General features: G+C 44.8%; 1 protein-coding gene across 3 annotated transcripts in view; it reads left to right on the top strand.

The window, feature by feature from the left end:
• MDM4 (MDM4 regulator of p53) overlaps positions 1-21873 on the top strand; it is a 417739-nt gene that overhangs the window by 55257 nt on the left and 340609 nt on the right. For all 3 annotated transcript variants that reach the window (XM_086923458.1, XM_086923459.1, XM_086923457.1), the window contains exon 2: positions 19190-19278. In XM_086923458.1, coding sequence (XP_086779584.1) covers positions 19198-19278 — 81 coding nt within the window. In that variant the 5' untranslated portion in view covers positions 19190-19197. The remainder of the gene's footprint in view (positions 1-19189; positions 19279-21873) is intronic.

The raw sequence follows: 21873 nt of genomic DNA, 5'->3' as shown, positions 1-21873 counted from the left end.
CCGAGGCCTATTGAATTTACCAGTGTTACAATTTGGGGTGCCGGGGCTGTAAGGACAGAGTGAGGGTGCTGGCTTTCCAGGCCAACATCCACTGCCTTACCCAAGGATAACTTTGTTGTTAAATAATTTCTAACCCTGGCTTGTCCTTTGACCGTGGTAGATTGTGATTCCTTGCACCCTGTCCCCCGTGTTTTGCTTCCCACCTTTTCTGTGGGACAAGGCAAGGAGGGTGGATGACACACCCCTCCACCCAAGCCCATGAGCAGGGCTAGAGACCTTTACTATACACCACTTTGCTAGTGCATTGGGGGGTGGGGAGGTGGAGGCTCCCTCATGGTCATTAAACAGGCATTGGCTCCATGCCCTTTTTGGTATACAATAGTGTTGCAAGCGAAACTCATGTACTAGTGCATGGCTCGTCCCTAAAAACGTACAGCATTTAGCTCCTGCACTGTATTGACTCTTTTTTTGCTTTTGTTTTATTCCCAGTGTTGGCAAACCCCTTCTCTCCATTCTGTGTGCAGAAAGTTTGGACCTCTTGAAACGCTTTTACACGTGAGCCTAAGTTATTCAGCATACAATAGATGGAGTTTCTGTGCAGTGACGGCTCAACCTTAAATACGTAGACCTGATTGTCAGCTCTCTGTAATATGTACATCACATCACATTAGAGTCAACCAGTCTTGCTGTTGCCAAAGATTGTCAGTTCTATAAGATGGATAGGGTAAAGTCAAGTCGGAGGATTTTCAGAGAAAAAACTGCTTCATTTTAAAACTTTTGATTACTACGGTGTTGCTTTGATTTGAAAACATGACCGACTTTGCCAGATTTTTTGCTTGTGTGGTTGGAGGTGATGGACTTCTCATTTTTTTGTGGCCATTCATGTGGTTTGGACTTCTGTAATACTTGCTGCAAGGATTTCAGTCCTTTCTCCAGTAAAGCAAAGGACATTTTCCATTGATTGCTTTTAAATGTAGTTAGGGCAATTTGAGAACCTAAATATGCATCTGCATTTTGTAGGCCTACATTTGAATATGTAGCATGTGTTGTCCTGGCACCTGGGCCACAGGGAGCCAATATAAGTTGGCTCTAGATTTATAGAATGAGATGAGGTCCATTGTGGTGTTGCAAGGCAGCACAGTCTATTTTTTTCAAGGATTCTTGATTACTCCTTTCTTTCTTTGGGTTGGTTGGGCGGTCTTTTGATTTATCTGGGTTAACCTCATTTGCAGTAAAAATTAAGTATTTTATTGCATTTATTTAGCATGTACTACCCCTTGCGAGGTGATGAAGCGTTCCTAGATGGAAAAACGCATTTCTAGTACCCAAGGTCAGTGGTTATTCCAGTGTTAATGGTTATTGGAATTAGTCTTTTGCGCTGAAGCAAACCATTCCATGAATTCACTTTATATTAGACTGAAGTAATGAGTTGCATGAACATTATTGAGGAAAGGAGGAGGGTAGTGGGGGTTATTAGATGAGCTAGAGAAGATTAGGTAGTGTTAGATTGCAAGGGTATCACTTTCCAAAAAGGAGAAATTATGATCTTTGACATGAGTTGCGGGCAGTTTGCAGAAATACATTAATAGTAGAAGCAAACATGCTTGTGACTTATATAAGATTGTGACATGAAGTGGTGCCACCCAGGCGCGCGGATATTCGTTTTTTTATTCCCGCACCAGTTAAGCGCCGATCCGGAGAAGAGCTACCCCTCTGTCTATCTTTTTGACAGCCTTTTTAGACTTTTAGTGATTTTCTTTTTTGTTTGGGTGTTGAGGTGATGTCCCTTGGATGTACAGGGTTTAAACCGTGTGGCGCTTTACACTGTGGCATGTCGGTAACTAAAATCCACCTCATATGCATGTGGTGCCTTGAGGGCGACCACAACACAAAGTTGTGCTCTGACTGTCGGGCCATGGCTCCGAAGGCCTTGTGGGAGAGAGCTTTGAAGCTTCTTGCGATCCGACAGTCGACTACGGCGTGCGAGACTCTGCGAAGATCCCAATCGAAGAAAAGTTGGTTGTGGGAGCGCCCCATGAGCCCCAAGTCCTCTTCCTCCCACTCAAGGTCACTAGGAGGAGGCAGAAAAATAAGTTCAAGTGCCGTCAGTCTTCACCTCGTCTGTGGTCCATCGACGAGATAGGTAAGAAGTACAGACACCCTAGGCACGGTTCTGCGGAGCCAAGTTCAACTTCATCCCCCAACCCGTTTCCGGAAGCCTGAGCAGCCCCCCGCTTAAAGGAGTTTTACGAGGCCATATGCCAGGTATTTGTGTGGACCAACCATTCTGGTGAGCCTTTGGACCCTTGTAGTCGGAAGGGGCCCCATCGGGTTCAATGTAGTCTGCTTCGGCCAAGACACCTGGTGGTGCCTCATGGATCTGATTCCGGGTCGCTGCTGGTTCTGCCAACGCGACTTTCCTTGCGTCTGACCCGAATCAGTGCCCCTGGCGCCCACCAGCAGCGCCATCACCATCCTTATACTGGCCGACTGAGTCTGGTCGGGTTCGCTCGACGCAGACGGAGCCGAGATGTTTTGCGTCATTACCTGTGTGTTTTGAGGATATTTTAGACATGGATGAGGATTGACAGCAGTCTATGGACCCTTTAGAACATCAATTTGAAGTTTGTGTGGAACACCTGGACTGGTATGACGATCTAGGAGAGGCCAGCTCCTTATGCCATGGTGGAATAGAGGGCGGCAGAGGTCCTTAGATTGGAGCTGCCCTTAGTGCAGATCAGGACTAATTTCTTGACTAAGGTGTTTCAGCCTGGGGCTTCCACCTCCGAACCCCTATTGCCATTAAGCACCAACAGATGTCCTTCTAGGCACATGGTCCAATCCTAAATCACATAATCCTGTGAATAGGACAATTGTACACCATCATCGCCGGGTGATCCAAGTTTCCTCCGCTAAGCTGAGAGCTTGGTGGTTCAGGCTTTGATGTCTCATGGCGTGCTCCTTCCATTCCTCCGGATAGGGAATCCAAAAGGCTTGTATTCCCAGCGTTTGTCTCTTTCAGAGGAAGCCAGTGAGGAACTTTGGTGGTGGCTCTCACATCTGGAAGCATGGAACGGTTGTGCCATTTTCTGGCCTCAACCGCTCTGTATTTCCCATAGGGCGCTTTTAGATAAAGAGCCATTGATCTCCCATTCGCTGCTCTCCTCCTTTTTCCCCTGTAAGAACCTTGCAATTTTCTAATGCACACCTGGCCAAAGTGCCCAAGGTCAGTAGAGAAAGATTTAGAGGGTGTTCCTTTTGAACATCCTCCCCTTCTCTAAACGTTCCGTAAATGAGCTATTTCCCTTCCGGAAAATGCTCAAAACATGGCTCTTTCACAACACCTTCCCTTCAATAGAGGAAAACAAAAAACATCTGATGGTTCTGTGTTGCACTATCAGCGCTGGGATGCCTACGGGTAGCTATGCGCTTTACAAGTGCTTTACAGAATAGAATGCAATCTAATCTGACCAAATGTGTTGAAAGGTCATTATCTGTCAGATATAAGTCCTCAACATAGGACAATGCCTGGTCATCATAATCTTGCAAAAGTGCTATAACACGGGCTGCAGACAATCCTGAGCTGTCCTTCTTCTGGTATAATCGACAGAACTGCTTTTGCGACCCGAGCACGCTGAATGCAGTCAAATTCCTGTTTTCAGACGCTACGTTTTGGCATAAATATCCATTTGAAATGTCTAAAGTGGTTTTCTATTTTTCACGCACTGCTATTAATTAGTGCTGCGCTATGTGAGTTGAGTTTTGCACAGCAAATGTACATCTAGCTGTATTCAAGTGTCTATAACCTAATACTAGACAATATGAATGCTCAGAGATCATCACTGAAAATTAAGAATTATTCATATGGGAGGTGTAACTTTAAAATTGCGCCTTGGTATTAAAGTTGTGTGAAGATCTCTGTAACTTGTTTTTTTTGTCTCTTGTTTAATACCTTGCATGCGGCTGGAATTTTGCATGCGTGCGCAGATCGGACGGCCCCTGGCCATCTGACGCACACGAGCACTGCAGCGCCGTCTAGCGCATGCAAGGGGTTAATAGGATATAGTCTTTGAGGTTGTGGGGTTGACCTTACTGGTATAACCTGATATGGGTCATGCCACTCCACATGGTTGCTTTATAATGCAGGAGTTGGCACCAACGCTCACTTCCTGGTGTATACATTTTTAACCGTCTCTGGGATGAGGTCGGAGAAAGCAGGTAAAATTACTGTTCCTCCCTTGGGATTTTCTTGGGAGATGAAGAATTCAGACGTGATTGGGCATTAGTGTCTTGGAAATGTACCACGGATTGGTTGGCTTTAATTATCCGGACAGCCAAACGGCTAGCTGATGCTCTCCTAATTAAAATACAGACAACTGAAGGATTACAAGCAGATATTGGAATGACAACGTTTGACCACAAACTAGAACAAATCAATACTGAACTCTCGGAATATAGGGACCATCTGATCCATTCGGAGATCTCAAAACTTCAGAAGGACCTGAAGAACTTTACTAGGGAGAAGGCATACCCATACACGTCCATTGAATATGCCAAACAGAAAATGGTAGAGGGTAACAGAAGTAACCAACAAGGCCGTCCCCGCCAATATACCACCAGTAGCTCCAGCGAGGGCAGTGATAATGAGTATCAACCCAAGAGGAGAGGGAGAGGGCGCGGCAATTGGCGTCGCCCTAGACCACCGTTTCTCCAACTGCCTTTTCATCAGTACCCTCCCTAATCAAGCCTACAATTGGCCAATGATGGGCTACCAACCACCAGGACCTTTCCAGAACCAGCCTTATGAGAATCAAAGGTTCCAGAATCCTGAATTCCAGAACACTCTATTCCAAAATTTTCAGGGGCCTTTTTAAGCGAGAGGCCGGGGCAAGAGACGCGGCAAACAGAAGACACCCACGCGGGTGAATCGGTCTGATCAGGACCAAGAAATCACCCAACGGGTAACCAGGAGCATGGCACAAGGAATCGTGCCGAGCACGAGCCGAGACCCTCTTTTAGTGGTGAATCTGTCTTCCCACCCCTTATCCCAAATTCAGGAACAAGTTCTAAACAAAGGCTTGGGCTTTGTCCCAACCAATCACCCATATCTGTTCAAACTCCGACAGGATCTGGCTGTATTTTTCAGCAATTTGAGATTGAGGGTGTTTTTTGAGGTTCGGGACCCGAAGGAGGGACATAAGGGTGATACACCATTTTGCCCACAATCGACTTTCACACCACAATTGGCTGTACTCTCCCCCACAAATTACAGCTTTTGAGGAAGCAGTGGTCCATGATTTAGAAACATCCAATCTTACACAATCGAGTCATTTCTCGAATCTTTCCAACTGTGAGAGAAAGGTACTCAAGGACTTGGGGAATAATCAGGAAATCATTCTGAAGCCCGCAGATAAGGGTGGCGCCACTGTAATTATGGATATAGAGACCTATCGACAAGAATGTATCCGGCTCCTAGCGGATTCAAGCTCTTACCAAAACCTCAGAGAGGACCCCACGGAGGAGATCACGAGGGAAATTGCTAGCATGGTGGAAGAGGCTAGAACCAATGACTGGATCACGGATAAGGAAGCAGAGTTCCTTGTGAGTAAACAACCGAGGACCCCCTATTTCTACTGTCTTCCGAAGATCCACAAAACGGCGAGACCCCCTCCGGTAGACCTATTGTCGCCGGGATGGGGTCTTTGCTGGAGCCTCTCTCGCAATTCTGCGATTTCTTCCTAAAACCAATGGTACAACGGTTACCTACCTACCTGAGGGATACCCTGGACATTCTGAATCTGTTGAAGGATATACCATTCGATCCTGATAATGAGTTCTTGATAGGGCTCGATATCGAGGCCCTATATACGAACATTCCGCAGTTGGAAACCCTCAGGGTACTGGAAACATTACTCTTTGAAAGCGAAAGGCCTTATGAAACCCCACAGGCATTTATCTTACATTTGGCTGAGATAGCTCTCCCTAAAAACGTCTTTGAGTTTGAAGGGGGGCTGTACCTCCAAACCCATGGCACTTCCATGGGGAGTGTCTTTGCCCCCAGCCTAGCAGGACTTTATGTAGGGGCTTTTGAAGAATTGACAGTGTTGAACATCAATGGACCATGGGCTAATAATCTGAGACTGTGGTGACGTTATATTGATGTCTTAGTGATCTGGAGGGGCGAGAGAACATCTGTTGACCTATTCCTTGATTGGCTCAATGCCCAGAATCCGTTTTTCCATTTCACTTCGACCATCACTAAGACCAATTTACCATTCTTGGACTTAGTCCTTGAACCATGCGGCGGGTTCTTGAAAACACAGTTATTTCCTAAACCCACTGATAAGAACGCTTTGCTGGCATTCGAGAGCTTCCATCCTCGCTCCCTACGGGAAAATTTGCCACTTGGCCAATTTTTTCGAATCCGCTGGAATTGTTCTGATAAAAATGACTATCATGGAATCAGAAGCTCTAACACAAAAACTACAACAGAGAGGATACCCGTCACGGGTTATCAAAAGAGCTAGAAAAAGAGCATTAAATGCAAACCGCGATTCGCTGCTCTCTAAGAACATGAGACCCCAAATTAAGAAACCGGTGTTTGTATCGACCTTCAACACTGCATCTCATCAAATCAAACGTCTAGTTTTGAAGAATTGGAAGATACTAAACACGGGGGGCATGAACATAGAGGAACCTCTCTTCTCTTTCAAACAGTCAGAATCTGAAAGACCTCCTTATACATACTGGACCCAGGGACCTGGGGGTAACAAGAGAAACGACTACAATGGCAGGCTTACCGAAATTGATGGGACATACACGATGTGGTTCATGCAGTGTATGCCACCTGACCATTAACACCACATCCTTAGATCTAGGACTCCACACTCCTTGGGAACAGAAATCCCATCCAAATTGTAAATCCCAGGGTGTGATATACTTGATAACCTGCCCTTGTCAGAAAAAATATGTAGGGATGACCAGTAGTAGGGTGTGGACTAGGATCACTGAACATCGCAGCACGATACGGTGCGCAAAACAAACACGAAACTTACAGCACATTTCGCAGAAACTGGCCACAGCATAGAAGATCTGAGATGGACTGTGATAGAGAGGGTCCAACCTGGTAGACACCAAGCTGGTGAACAGAGATGGGTGTATCGCCTCAAAAGTCACCTGGTGGGATTAAACGATGACATTCCTTGGCAGTCTTTGGGGCGATACTAGACATTTTGCTGTGATACAATACTGGCATCTGTCACTTAAATACTGATATGAGTCCTCTCGAAGCCCTCAGAAGGTCTGGATCTTATGGATTTTATGGATTATATGAATCATGCAAAATACAAATAATAGTGGAGGGTCAAGATTTGGATTTTTACTGAGCAAACGACTATGTGTAAGAATCAGTGGCAATAGTCCACTAATCTAGGTACATCAGTGGCAATAGTCCACTAATCTGGGTACATCATTCATGGTCATTGAAAAAATACCCATCAGTAGCTCATCCTTGGCGCCCTTTTCATCATATGGGTTCCTTCCAACCAAGAAGGATAGTATTTTGGTATGGTCAATTGGAACAGCATGAGAACCAGTGATGATATAACCGGGTCACAGGGAGCTTCTGAACAGCAGTGCGGGGGGGTGTGTGTGTTTTGGCGTGCAAAGAAGTGCAGGGTAGTGACATTAAAATTAGATAACCCTGAGGAAAAATTATTTATTAGAGACCTCAGTGTTTCTAAGATTTTAAAACGTGCAAAATTGGTAGTTTCACCTAATAGCTACCAACAGGTTGGTCGACATGACATGTTTCAGCAGACTTTAGATCACATAGGTATCAACTGCATTCATCAGGACCTGTATCGCTACTGCTAGTAGTGTATTATAAAATCAATAAGAAAAGGAAATCTTTCACCTGGGTATTAATGAAGAATCATTCTCCCAGCATATTGTGCAGGAGAGTACTGCCTCACCTCACCTGGCTCACAGGATACTTCCAGCGTCCGTCTGGCTTCCAGCGTCCGTCGACCTCCCCTTACAGCCAGACGGACGCTGGAAGTATCGACGGACAGAGCGGTGCTTCAATTACCTGAGCTGTGAGCCAGGTGAGGTGAGGCAGTACTCTCCTGCACAATATGCTGGGAGAATGATTCTTCATTAATACCCAGGTGAAAGATTTCCTTTTCTTATTGATTTTATAATACACTACTAGCAGTAGCGATACAGGTCCTGATGAATGCAGTTGATACCTATGTGATCTAAAGTCTGCTGAAACATGTCATGTCGACCAACCTGTTGGTAGCTATTAGGTGAAACTACCAATTTCGCACGTTTTAAAATCTTAGAAACACTGAGGTCTCTAATAAATAATTTTTCCTCAGGGTTATCTAATTTTAATGTCACTACCCTGCACTTCTTTGCACGCCAAAACACACACCCCCCCCCGCACTGCTGTTCAGAAGCTCCCTGTGACCCGGTTATATCATCACTGGTTCTCATGCTGTTCCAATTGACCATACCAAAATACTATCCTTCTTGGTTGGAAGGAACCCATATGATGAAAAGGGCGCCAAGGATGAGCTACTGATGGGTATTTTTTCAATGACCATGAATGATGTACCCAGATTAGTGGACTATTGCCACTGATGTACCTAGATTAGTGGACTATTGCCACTGATTCTTACACATAGTCGTTTGCTCAGTAAAAATCCAAATCTTGACCCTCCACTATTATTTGTATTTTGCTTAGTTACTCTCGGGGAATATAGTGCTGAGTGGTCATAAAAAATTATCCCTGTGACCCAAACAACCTCTGTTCTATTAATTATATGAATCATGCCCAATATACTGTGATTCCATACTGGAGGTTTTTTACCAGGGGTAGGTCTTGCCACTACAACAACATCTGAGACATGGGTCTTTTGGTGAGAGCAAGAGTACTGTGGCATATGACTATATATCCCGATGATGGGGCCACAGGGGTTTAAAGTTGACCTTGATGAGTTTGTTAAGTAGTTCCAGCAGAGAAACATTTATTTCCCCCGTAATATCCGGGATTTAAATTATCCATATTTACGGACACGTAAATCCAATGCCTGTAGATTGCCAACATTTACTAGAAGTAGAGGAGGGCTCACTCACACGGGGGACTGGGAGCGGCTGGAATTGCCGACATATCACAACTCCCCTAATTATTTGAGACATACTGCGCCTGTTTACACACGCGGCTTGGACCATGTGGGTTATTACGGGCGGAGCGATGATGAGCACAGTTCAGCCTACACTCCTGTCTTGACACCGCGCATGTCTCTCGTGCGGTGCAACACTTCGAAACTACAACTCCTCATTGAACCAAGACGCACCGCGTGTGACGTCGTGACGACACGACGTGAGTCACGTGGTGCGCCAGGGACGTAAGCATTCCGCCAAGAAGCAGCTATCCTTTGCATTTGTTGTCCTTCCTTAGAGGACGCATTGCCACCGCATATTGGCACGGTAACGCTACATTATTAGCTGACAGAATTAACATCCACTTATGAGGGCGCATGACCTAAATTGTCAATTTTTTCCGTCAGCAAAGTAATTCTTCTGTGCAGCAATCCTTGGCCTCGGCTTCTACACGGAAAGCCACACCATCGGTGTAACAGATACCATTTCTAAAGAAATTTATACGGTAATGCTGCAACCACATTAGTGTATAACACCAAAAGTCTCCCCAAACCTTGACTTTTTCAGTTAGTTCTACATCAATTCTGTATCAACAGTGGCGCCCTGACTGGATTACTAACCCCGGCACCTCTACAGAATTCTAAAGCACCAGTGACCCACAAAGAAATGGAAATTCCAGCAATGGTAAAATGCTACACAATTGTTACCGCCCTTTCATCCCCCAATAGTCCATGTTGAAGTCTGAAATAAATTCCTTACTTTCAATAGGGCTACGCTCGGCAGTCTTACTAACCTGGCCACAGCATCTGAAGAAAATCCTCATCTCAGACACCTACGTGGTAGGTCCCCGACTACTGACCATTAATTATGAATGATGAGGGATGCACCTATAGTACGGCCATTACCTCACTATGCCCTTTCACGAAACCATCACTCTCACTACGCAGCACAATCCTATCACGGCACCATGCCTCACTTTCACTGCGTAGAATATAAGACCTTGGTTCACTTTCACACACCGTTCTTACCCCACAATTCACTATAGTTTACTACCGCCGTAAGCTGTTAAAACAATGACTGCTCTCTACAACAGCATGAATCTGAGTGAATGCACTGAATGCCCACGCCTTAAGGCCACTCTGCACACTGCGATTCCGAATACCGTAACTGATAAGCTAGTGCTGACTATTACCTACTTTACACAAAAACTGAATGTATATATGTTTTTGCTCCCTTGTTTTTTTCCAAAACAGGTGTCTTTTCAAAAACTTTATTCAGGCAAAATTATTTTCATGTCCTGAAGATGATCCCTTTATAACTGAGCTTGGGATCGAAACGTCGACCGCTTTTAGAGTTATTCATACATGTGACTTCACCACATTATTGTTTGTATGATTAACTCCAGGATACACTGTCATTGTAAATTTATACCAGTGACCTGCAAGCTCACCCTGTTTGCCTGTTATTTTCTGTCACTTGCTTTCACTTCTTCCCTACGTAAGGCACAGGACTGTGCCCTGCAATAACCCCACTCTTAAGGGTTATGTGTTGTATTGTTAGAACAAACAATTTATTAAATTAATAAATATTCCTTGCCCGGCTGGACAAGGACCTTTGAACTATATAGGAGCCCATTGTGGTATATATATATCTTTGTTTTCTCTCATTCCTGTATGCTCAGGACCACTTGTTACTTTGGTAAAAGGGACGTAATGGGGCACAGGTCACTTTTCCTTGAAATACCGATCTTATACGGCGCATATTATCTACGCGGTATCTCGGTACTCAGGAAGACTTGACAGGGCTAGCCCAGCAGAACGGTAAGGTGATTGGAGAAGGGGCGAATCTTTGAATCTTTTAATTTTGGTGGGCTGCTCTCACGGGCGGTTTTGTACCGCTGTCGAGTCTCTGATGGGAGATTTTATACCTATGAGATGCAGAAGCCTCACGCATTATTCTCTTTTCAGATTGTGTTATCAGGGAGACCCTCCTGGTGGACACCTGTTCGGGTTTGTGAAATTTATAAACTCTGTGATTTTAAAACTTCAAGTGGGTTACCTGCCTTACCTGGGGCTAGAAGTAACTTGCATTTTTTTAGAGAGTTGGTTGGGTGTATGGGTGTGTGGTAGGTCACGGGGGTACATCGAGCGGGCTTGGTAGCATGCAGTGTGTTGCCTCTTTTACAATAGTATTAGAAATCGTTACCATTGGTGAACGAGTGATTGATGCTCTATAATAATTGGGGATGGAGTCTAGAACTTGGGCATAAGCATAGCAGGTACATTGTTACTGCCACAGTTGCATGAACAATTTTTAACACATCGCAAGTAATACTGTCGATAGAGACGCTGTAAACAAACGGTGGCTGGGAGAGTGAGTGATTGAAAGAATGTGTGTTTCTATCAACTCTATCTGCTCCTTTTCAGTAAATGTTTCCCCGCAATTTTGGGATCAGCCTCAACTCATAAGTTAGAAGATTCGGAAGAGTACAGATCCTGATGACCTACTCTCCTCTGAGGGTCCTTTGACCGGATTATGGAAGGGCCAACAGTGGCACTGATCGCGACAGTCCTGACGAAGACCGGGGTGACCTTTTTAGGCACAATTCCAGCGGTCGAAACATGTTGACTTTAGCAGTGGTAGGAGGGAAGTCTTGAGGAACTTAATTTTCTCAACAAGACATTTCCCATCCTTTTCTTTTTTTTAATCCTGGTAGGTGTACCTTACTGTGGTCAATAAAGTAATTCTTTCTATTGGCACCCTTAATCAGTTTTAATCACTATACTGCACCTTCTTGTCGCACTGTCAGGTCCAGCCACAGGGTGTTTCGCACACGCTTTTCAGCTTATCTTGTGTTACTTGTTGTATGTGTTGATATTATTTGGTTGTACTTCTTGTAGTGTGGAATTTATTATTTTTTCCCCCTCCCTAATGCTCCGCCTTGGATGTGGCTACACCAGGGCGTTTGTAGCAGGCCCTATGATGAAGCAAGTCACATACTTCGGTATGTGAGTGAGGGCAGTTTTTCCAAACTGAGACATTTTTCTTGGTTATGTTTATTGTGTACTCTACATACCCATTTTGTGTGAACATTTGATTTCTTATGGGGGCCTGGGGTAGTAGAGTTTAAACAGTAATGGCCCTCTCCACTTCTTTGTGTTAAGTCTCCCGTGGGACAATCCATCACAAATTCTGGTGGCCAATCCCTTTCGGCCAAGAGAATATCTTAGCGGTATGACGAGTTCATTAATATAGCTTAGTAGGTCCCCCTCCAGTTGGAGTTGCATCTTGTATAATCGATGCACAACACTCTGACTATGTCCAGGTGGTGACACCAGACACAACAATCAACACTACTGCTGCCAGACAATCCCTCAGGCTCCAGCAAACTATTGTGACGTCTGCCGCGCTGTCTAGCTTGGTTAGAGCCTACTCCTTGCTCAGAAACAGTGTCCTCAATATCCACGGTATGCTTGACGGTAATGTCCGCTACCTTTTTCTTTTTTAATTGAGATTTGGACTGTTTAGATTTATCTTCCTTTTTATTATGTAGTTAGAAGAGCACTGTGAGTCCTTCTTCAGTTTCAAACACTCTGATCTGCCCTCTTACTGTCCTCTATCCAACTGTTTTTTTAATGAATCCTGAAAGAAACAAGATGAGCGTGTATCAGTATCCTGATACCTTTCAGGCGTGTTAATATTATCACGGTAGGCAAATTACAGCGCTTTTCAGTGGTCTCCTGTTGAGGAGCCCTGCCTGTGAATCAGTCTTTTCTTTGTTTCCTATTACGCCACTTCTTCCTAGAAGATTTGGGCACTTGCTTTGAGTTATCCTTTTAGGAATTACTCTTCATTTGTGGTGTGGGAGGTCTGGCTCCCAAATTATTTCTGTCTATGTATGCATAGTTTTCCTCAATTTCAGGTACCTCATGTGCCCGTTCTTTCAGAGTAGAGTTTGTGAGTCGCTGGTGTACCGCCAATGCTGCTGCTTCCCATTTAATGTTGTTCAACATTATTGTAGATTCTGCGGCAAAGTTGCCCATCAGTTTCTTCCTGAAATCCGGAACAAGGGCTGTCCCATACATATTTTGGATCTATTTAAGCAACTCTGGCAAAACAGTGAATGAGGTTGTACTGTGTGTTCTGGTACATACTGCAGCAAAGACTGTACCCCAAGTTGTGTACTCTTCAGCCATCCCCATTGGCAATCATTCTGTGCTTTTCCTGAGGCCCTGTATGGGGAAACACTACTTCAAGCTGGCTTGTTTATTGTGCAATCCAGAACAATATTTGAACAAGATGGAATCTTACACCCCTGACTGCATTTATAGTGTCACGGTGAGGGTATCTGCGACGTAGAACCAAAGGAGTAGGATGACGTAGAGTCGTGGTGTGTTCCACATCACGTAGACCACCTTCTGTTTTCACAGCCCACAACAGCTGAAGACTCACCAGTCGAGACATCGAACCTGTGTAGATCCGGCGAGTCACCTTCACAGGAAGCCAGGTTCTGTCAGTCCCCGCCGCCGAGAAGTCTGTCATTTCCGACACTGAGGAGAGTGGAGTCGTGGCGAGAGACGCTGGAGCACGGATGCCTGAGACTGCGACTGCCAAGACGAACAAAGACTCTGAATAGGACTGCGAGAGGAAGTGGAGCAAGGCCCTGGAAAGACCAGAGTCCCAAGACGAGACAAAGTGCCCGAGGAGATGAAAAGAGGTTAACAAACCAGCTAATCATCCCGCCACGCTCACGGAAGAGCGTGGCTTACCCAGGTATGTGTCCGGTAAGGAGGAGGGAGGCAGAAGGCAAAAGGCATGACCGGGGAAGCCACAATCAAACCCTGAGAACAGTTGCATGCTTAGCCCTCTCCTTACCTTACAGAAGCACGTGGTGGTGGATGACCATCCCCTGGGTGAACCCTCACTTTCCCTTCCCCTATTAAAATAGGTGGTGTGCCAGGAACACTTACCTGTGTTCGTTCTATTTCTCTTGAACTGCTTCGACAGACGTCCGTATTCCCTAGACAGAGGAAGACTGGCAGTCAAACCAGGAGACTAATGGGACGTATAGAACAAAAGAGAAAGAAACAGAACGGACTTAAAGACAACTAATAATAATAAATACAATTAAGAGTTCTTTATTTTTCTTGCCTGGTCATTGAAATCGGCGACATATGGTTTGTGGACTAATTCCCGATGTAGCCAATTGTGTAGCTTCAGCAGTATTCACATAATTTATTGTCATTTTTTGCATGACAAACTGTGTTTAACACTTACATGTTCTAACCAGATCTGTGTATAATGTATGTAGTTCTGGAGCTCTAATTTTCTGTATTCTGATATAGTGTGTACACCAGCTAAGACTGGCTATGTTGCTCCCTCCTTGCTAAGGGGACCTAGTCTAACGTTGTTTGTATGCGGTAGTGCGCATTCAAATAACTTTTCTTAGTAAGTTGATGGTATTTCTAGTGCTTTATTAGCTGTGTAGTTATTAGAAACTGTATCTGCAGTATATGTGTGAAACAGTCTTGAAGTTGCATTAGCTGCTGGAATGTAACCCATGAATAGAATACCTCTAACCTGAATGGTTTGTGGGCCTCAACTGCAAAGGTGCTGTCTCCACGCGCCTGGGGCAGACCACGTTGTAACAGCATTTGTGTAACCGCATGTCTGCAGTTCGCTGGTATGTTAATTGTCTGTTCGTCCTCAGACATTTGAATATATGGACTCAGAGGGTACCTCTATGGGGAGTTCCTCTGAAAGGTTTAAACTTGCACAACCTACAGCTAGTACATAGGATTTACCTACTCAACTGAGGAGGATATTTTCTCTAACGCCAAGGACGTTACCTTTTTAGGTCTCGGCCTGACCCAGCGCATGCGCTGATCTCGGCCGAGACTTTTAGAAGCCGCTTTTGAAAGTGCTTCCAAAGCAGAGATCAGCTCATCCTTACGCACACAAGCACCCGCGCGACGTGCACAGCACTTTTTTTCGTCACGCGTGTGTGCATAACTCGCATTTTTTTTTCTTCCATTTCGAGGCCTTGTTTGCTTGTTTACGCTACTTGCAGAGTGCTTTAATTCTTGTAATACCAAATGAAATTGGTAGTTATCCCTCTTAACGTTTTTAAGGTGAACGTGCTGTTGGGCCTTCATCAACTGTTGTGATATCGGGGTCAGAGGCCTTCCTGAAGCTATTACATCATCTTATGTGGTGCATTTAATTACTTGCTTCTAAAGAGCTTCACACAACGGAATACTTGCTCATGGTTCCTCTATACCTTTTTCCTCATGCTTTAAGCCGAGAACCATACCTAGGTCATCCGTGAGCTTACTGTGAACCTTGAAGCATACTTTTGACATCATAAGCGATGCAATGAAACGGAAATGAAAAGAAAAGCATTATTTGTCTCTGTTGAAAGGTCAGTTTTAAAACTTAATTGCTGGGTGAAGAGCGTGTGTGGCACTTATGACTTCTCTCACTTTAAAATACGATGCTACTTAAGGAACCTGCACGTATGGGTGTTAGGAAAGTATAGAAAATTGAATTAATGTTTTTCTTTGTCTATCTAATTCACATATGAAATGTCTAACGTTTTTCTAAACTTTCTAATACTTCCTGTTTATTTCATTTTATCATGTTGCCTCTATGGCAGTTAGAAATATACCCTTCACTTGATATAACCACTAAACATGGTTCAGTATTTTTATAGCAGTTAATACTTATTTTCGGATGCTTTGTAGTACCTTAAAATAAGCAGCGATTTACCCAGAAATGCAAAATTGTTTTTTGTTCACCCAACACTACAGCTGCTGACTCATTCACTACTCTAAATAGGCTTTCAAGTAAATCCTTGTTTGTAGGTGTCTTTGGGTATACAAAATAAAACTGCTTGGGCAATCCATTAAATTAGAACCCTAGCTAGAACGTTGGCAGCACCATGTTGTACGGCTATATGTTTTCAGGAAAAACTGCATTTTGTTGGACAACATAAACGTTGCAACTGTGCGTGACTGATTCTGAGCACCCCTCAGGAAATGTTTGCCTATAGTCCTGCAAGCTCACAGTGCACCATCCGTACCCTGGTGAGCAAGTAAAATGGAGTTTCTTAACTGAGCCTAGTTTACCCAGTTTGGTGTAATGTAAGATGTACTTCTTTTTCCATATCATCCATTATTGCTTGATGGAAGGTCCTCAGGTTTTTTGCTTGCTTATGAACACCCACACAGCTCCTATCTAGCCAAAGCAGCACCAAAAGAGCATTTTCAAAGACTACTGCTAACTGTTCTGGTAACGTACTGCCAAATACGTAATGTTTTGATAGATAACTGTTGATGGAGCAGTCCAGGTTGGTTGTAAATGTTGGACCTTTAAATGGCATGCATAGTGCCCATTGTTATATGTTTATGCCAAGTAAGAATATCAGTCAAAGTTGACAACCTTAGCAGAATCTTCAAATTATGTTATAGATGCTGAAAAGGCTTTTGACCTTGTATGCTGGGAAAGTCTTTTACATTTTAGCCAAATTCAGTTTTCCTTCCGAGCTGATACCTGTAGTCTCTAAATTTTAATAAGGGGCCACAGCACAAATAATAGTGAACACTAATAAAGTTGGTAATTGTAGAGTTGTTAGTGGAATGAGATAAGGCAGCTCCCTATCTCCCCTACTCTTTGCGTGTTTTATAGAGCCCCTTGCCATAGCATTCGCTCACTTAGCAGTTTCTCATTTCTAATGCCTGCTATGACAAACATGAAGCTGTATGCTGACGATATCACACTTTTTAAAACTTTATTTAGAAGTTCAAAATAAAATATTTAATATTTTCCAGGAATTTAAATCTATTGGAGGTTACAGAATAAATAAATCAAAGGCAGAGATACTGCTCTGCAATTGTTCTTCTGATTGTTTATTGGCAGAATTGAGCCCACTAGTTAATACTAAGCCTAAGAGGTATATATGTCACGGAAAATATAAATTACCTTTGTGCCTTAAATTATATCCCTCTCTATAATAAGATAAAGGAAAAATTGATAAAATGGAAAGACCTTCCTATATCCATAATAGGTCGGGCACTTACAATTCGTATGATGATTTTACCTTTATGCAATTTTCTCTTATTAGCCATTCCAAATACGGTCCAAATGAAATTTTTTAAAGAAGTGCAAGGCTTGTTTTCTACGTTTATTTGGGCGAACCAGGTATCCAGATTCGCTATTGACGCACTATATAGACCTGGTGAAAAAGGTGGTTTAGCTGTTCCTGACTTAAGGAAATACTACTTTGCAAACTTTTCACATATCATGAACAGAACAACAAAGATTTTAAATATAAATAGATATAATTTCTTTCTAGATCTAATCCATCAAGAATATGAAATCAGGGAATTTATGCGTTTACCAAAATTTCCCCAAAAAGTCAGATTTAAAACATTACAATGGAGTTTTAAGCGGAAAAAACAACTGTTTAGTCATTATGCGATTCCCAATGTTAATGGAGAAACTTTGCTATCTGACGTGTATATATAGGCTAAGATCCATGCTAGATCCGGCAGGTATAGCTAAATGGAGAAGTCAGGGATTTAGCAAAATAGGTCACTTTTTAAATGGAACAGGAAAACCTGGACTGAGATAGAGCCATGCATTGAATGTAGCAACATTATTTTTCTATGGTCCTTCATTAGGGTTAGACATTTCCTGCAGGAACTCAGCCCTATACACATTAATGAGACCATCAAGCTAGCGTGACAATTGCTGTACCCTGAAAATCGTAAAGTGTTCTGTTTGGGCCGTCCTCTTACGAGACTGGGCTGCAGGTAAATTGTATCTGAAAGCGCAGAGAAAATAGGAACCCCAGGAAAGGCTGCAGATCTCCACCTTGGCCTGGAATCAGATCAATAAGTTTAATAACTCTTTATTCAAAGCGGCCAACCTTAGACGAATGCAGTATTACACCAAGTCTTTATTATATCGAACGCCAGATTTTCTACATAAAATAAATCCTCAGATGTATACAAACTGTTTCCGTTGCAATATAGAGAGAGGAGGGAACTGGATACATATCAACTGGGAGTGCCCTAGACTAAATGGATTTTGGGGAGCAATCAATCTGTATTGTTTTAACAGATTGAAAGTTCAGCAGATGCTTGTCACCCAACTGTTGTGCTTGGATACTCACCCGATTTAATATCTAATTTACTGCAACAAAAAAAAAACCCCACATACATACATGTAGTTCGTTATTGATCCTTCAAAGATGGCGGTCCAATGATAACCCGACTTTCCGGCAGCTACTTTGTTAATTATATTGGATTAAGGAACTGAAAGAATATATGCTCTAAAATAGGGTTCATATAGGAAGTTAGCGAAACTATGGGAAAATCTGTGCTAAGAGTTAGTATGCACTTGGTGGATGATAGGTAGGATATGCAATAACTAAAGTTTCAGAAATACTGTACATGATTTTAGATCTGAATTATGCAATATTTTATTTCCGCATTTTATCTTGTATATTTTTTTTACATGTTTTAATCATGTTGAAACAGGAGAATGGTGTAATAATGTATTACTGTATTATGCTCTGATGAACTGTCCCTAAATAAAAATAGTTTTTTAAAAACCTTAGCAGAACCTACTCGAAGCATTAAATGGCAAAATGTTCTCTTCTTCCCCCTAGCCTGAAACAGGCCACATTCGGGGCTCTGAGATTTTTGCAACAGTTTTAAAATCCAGGTTCCCCTTTAAAAGTGACACAATATAAAAATATCAAAAGTAATCAACTTTTAGGAACTGGATTGTCTGTTTTGAACATTAGGTAGTGTGAACTTTCAGGATGTTGCTGTTTTACCCTCGATAAGGAAATCTGTAAAATAAGTAGTTGTTGAGAAACTAAATATTGGCCTAGGAACGGTCTATCACAAGTGTGTTTACAATAGACTAATTGTTAGGTGTGTGGTTATAGCTTTGACTTTAAAAACTGTTGTAAATGCTCTCTTCTCATTAACTGGTGTATTTTTTTCTCTAGCTGTCAAAATGTCTACTAGTACCTCTGTGCAACTTCCAACCCCCGAGAGTGAATCCTGCAGGATTTTGCCAACGGTACAGGGGAATCGGGTGAGTAACTTCCACAACTAAATGTGTTATTCACTAGCTAATCCGTATATGCAAACGGTCAACACCCTGAAAAGTTCTGGCAAGAGACTTTACCCAATGTGGTAATGCCCTTCGCTATCACTTGCTTAAAAATATCACAATTATGGGAAGCCTAGGAGAGCTTACTGGTGAGGCATTTGTGTGGTCTAACCTGTTACACACTATTTAACTGTGCTGCATGGGAATCGTGTGACAAATCTTTCCCAGTAAAGTTCCATTGACTTGCTTGCATAAAGTCTGTGTAGTCACTCTACATCACAGGCAAATTGAATAAGGAAGTTGCCTTTCCCAGTTTTCATCATTACATCTGAAATAATTGGGGAATAATATTTGCAGTGGAAATTAAGGGGGCGCGGAGTACAGTTGTTAGACAGTCTATAAAAGTACTAAAGATCAAATGTTAAGATGCTTTTTAGGTCGAGCCTAAGGCATTGCTTCAGCAATGCTTGTTGGCGATTATAGTTGGCGGCTTAAAAAGTCTAACAAAACTGCGGATCGGACACAGTGCATGTGAGCACAACCACGCGCCTGTGCGCGCGCGCCGCCTTCCACCTCTGCTTCCACTTCAGCTCACCAGACTGCATACCCCTCACCCCTGGCTCGCCAATGTCCCTCCCACCCTTCCTTTGATCTGATGCACGTGCACATCGCCAGCCAAATCACACACCACCATTTGTCTTTGCCTCTGCATCAGGCTTCAAAGGCTGCTACTCCCCCCTCACCCCTCCCAAAAGCAATGCCTAGAGCTTGTTTTTTTTGCATCCATTTCGCGGGGAAGCAGTGTTTTGTTTGGCGTTCTCCGCACCTTTCTTGGTTTTTTTTGGGGACCAAAGTGAAAGCCTACCATGCTAGTTTACAGTAGCCTTGCTCCTCAAATGCTGTTGCTGTGTTGCCATCTCTCTAAGGACACTCAGCTTGAAAACACTCGACTTGCTAGCTGCAATGCTACATCCACTATGCTTTGCCTCTAGACACGTTGATCCCTCGCAGACTGTGCTTACTCTGCCCCTCCTGATTCTGAAACTGACCAACGCAGTCTCTTCTCTCTGTCTTATGATGTCTGCCCTGCCACCATTTACTTCGGACCCTCACACTTCCTCACTCACCCTCACACTTCCTCACTCACCCTCACACTTCCTCACTCACCCTCACACATCCTCACTCACCCTCACACATCCTCACTCACCCTCACACACCCTCACACACCCTCACTCACCCTCACCCCCTCACTCACCCTCACCCGCTCACCCGCTCACCCTCACAACCCTCTCACCCCCTCACACCCCCACACCCTCACACCCCCTCACAAACCCTCACACACACCTACTCACTCACACACCCTCACTCTCACACCCCCTCACTCTCACACCCCCTCACACTCACCCCCTCTCACCCCACACCCTCTCACCCCACACCCTCTCACCCCACACCCTCTCACCCCACACCCTCTCACCCCCTCATCCTCACCCACCCTCACCCACCCTCTCACCCTCACCCACCCTCTCACCCTCACCCACCCTCTCACCCTCACACACCCTCTCACCCTCACACACCCTCTCACCCTCACACACCCTCTCACCCTCACACACCCCCTCACCCTCACACCCCCTCACCCTCACACCCCCCTCACCCTCACACCCCCTCACCCTCACACCCCCTCACCCCCCCTCACCCCCCCTCACCCTCACACCCCCTCACCCCCTCACATCCCCTCACCCTCACATCCCCTCACCCTCACATCCCCTCACCCTCACACCCCCTCACCCTCACACCCCCTCACACCCCCTCACCCCCCCTCACCCTCACACCCCTCACCCCCTCACCCTCACACCCTCACACCCCCTCACACCCTCCCTCGCATCCCCTCAGCCTCCCTCGCATCCCCTCAGCCTCCCTCGCATCCCCTCAGCCTCCCTCGCATCCCCTCAGCCTCCCTCGCATCCCCTCAGCCTCCCTCGCATCCCCTCAGCCTCCCTCGCATCCCCTCAGCCTCCCTCACATCCCCTCAGCCTCCCTCACATCCCCTCAGCCTCCCTCACATCCCCTCAGCCTCCCTCACCCTCCCACCCCCTCACCCTGCCTCACACTCCCTCACCCTCACACCCCCTCACCCACCCCTCACTCACCCCCTCACCCTTACACACCTTTTCCCTCACCCTTACACACCTTTTCCCTCACCCTTACACACCCTTTCCCTCACCCTCACACCCCTCACCCTCACACCCCCTCACCCTCACACCCCCTCACCCTCACACCCCCCTCACCCTCACACACACCCTCACCCTCACACACACCCTCACCCTCACACACCCCCTCACCCTCACACACCCCCTCACCCTCACACACCCCCTCACCCTCACACACCCCCTCACCCTCACACACCCCCTCACCCTCACACACCCCCTCACCCTCACACACCCCCTCACCCTCACACACCCCCTCACCCTACACACCCCCTCACCCTCACACACCCCCTCACCCTCATACACCCCCCTCACCCCCATACACACCCCTCACCCTCACACACCCCCTCTATCGCCCGCCCTTCCTCTATCT

The sequence above is a fragment of the Lissotriton vulgaris genome, chromosome 5 (assembly GCF_964263255.1).
Source record: "Lissotriton vulgaris chromosome 5, aLisVul1.2, whole genome shotgun sequence".
Lineage (NCBI taxonomy): Eukaryota > Metazoa > Chordata > Amphibia > Caudata > Salamandridae > Lissotriton > Lissotriton vulgaris.
Note: the sequence above shows the minus strand (reverse complement) of the source record. Positions and strands in the feature narration are given on the sequence as shown.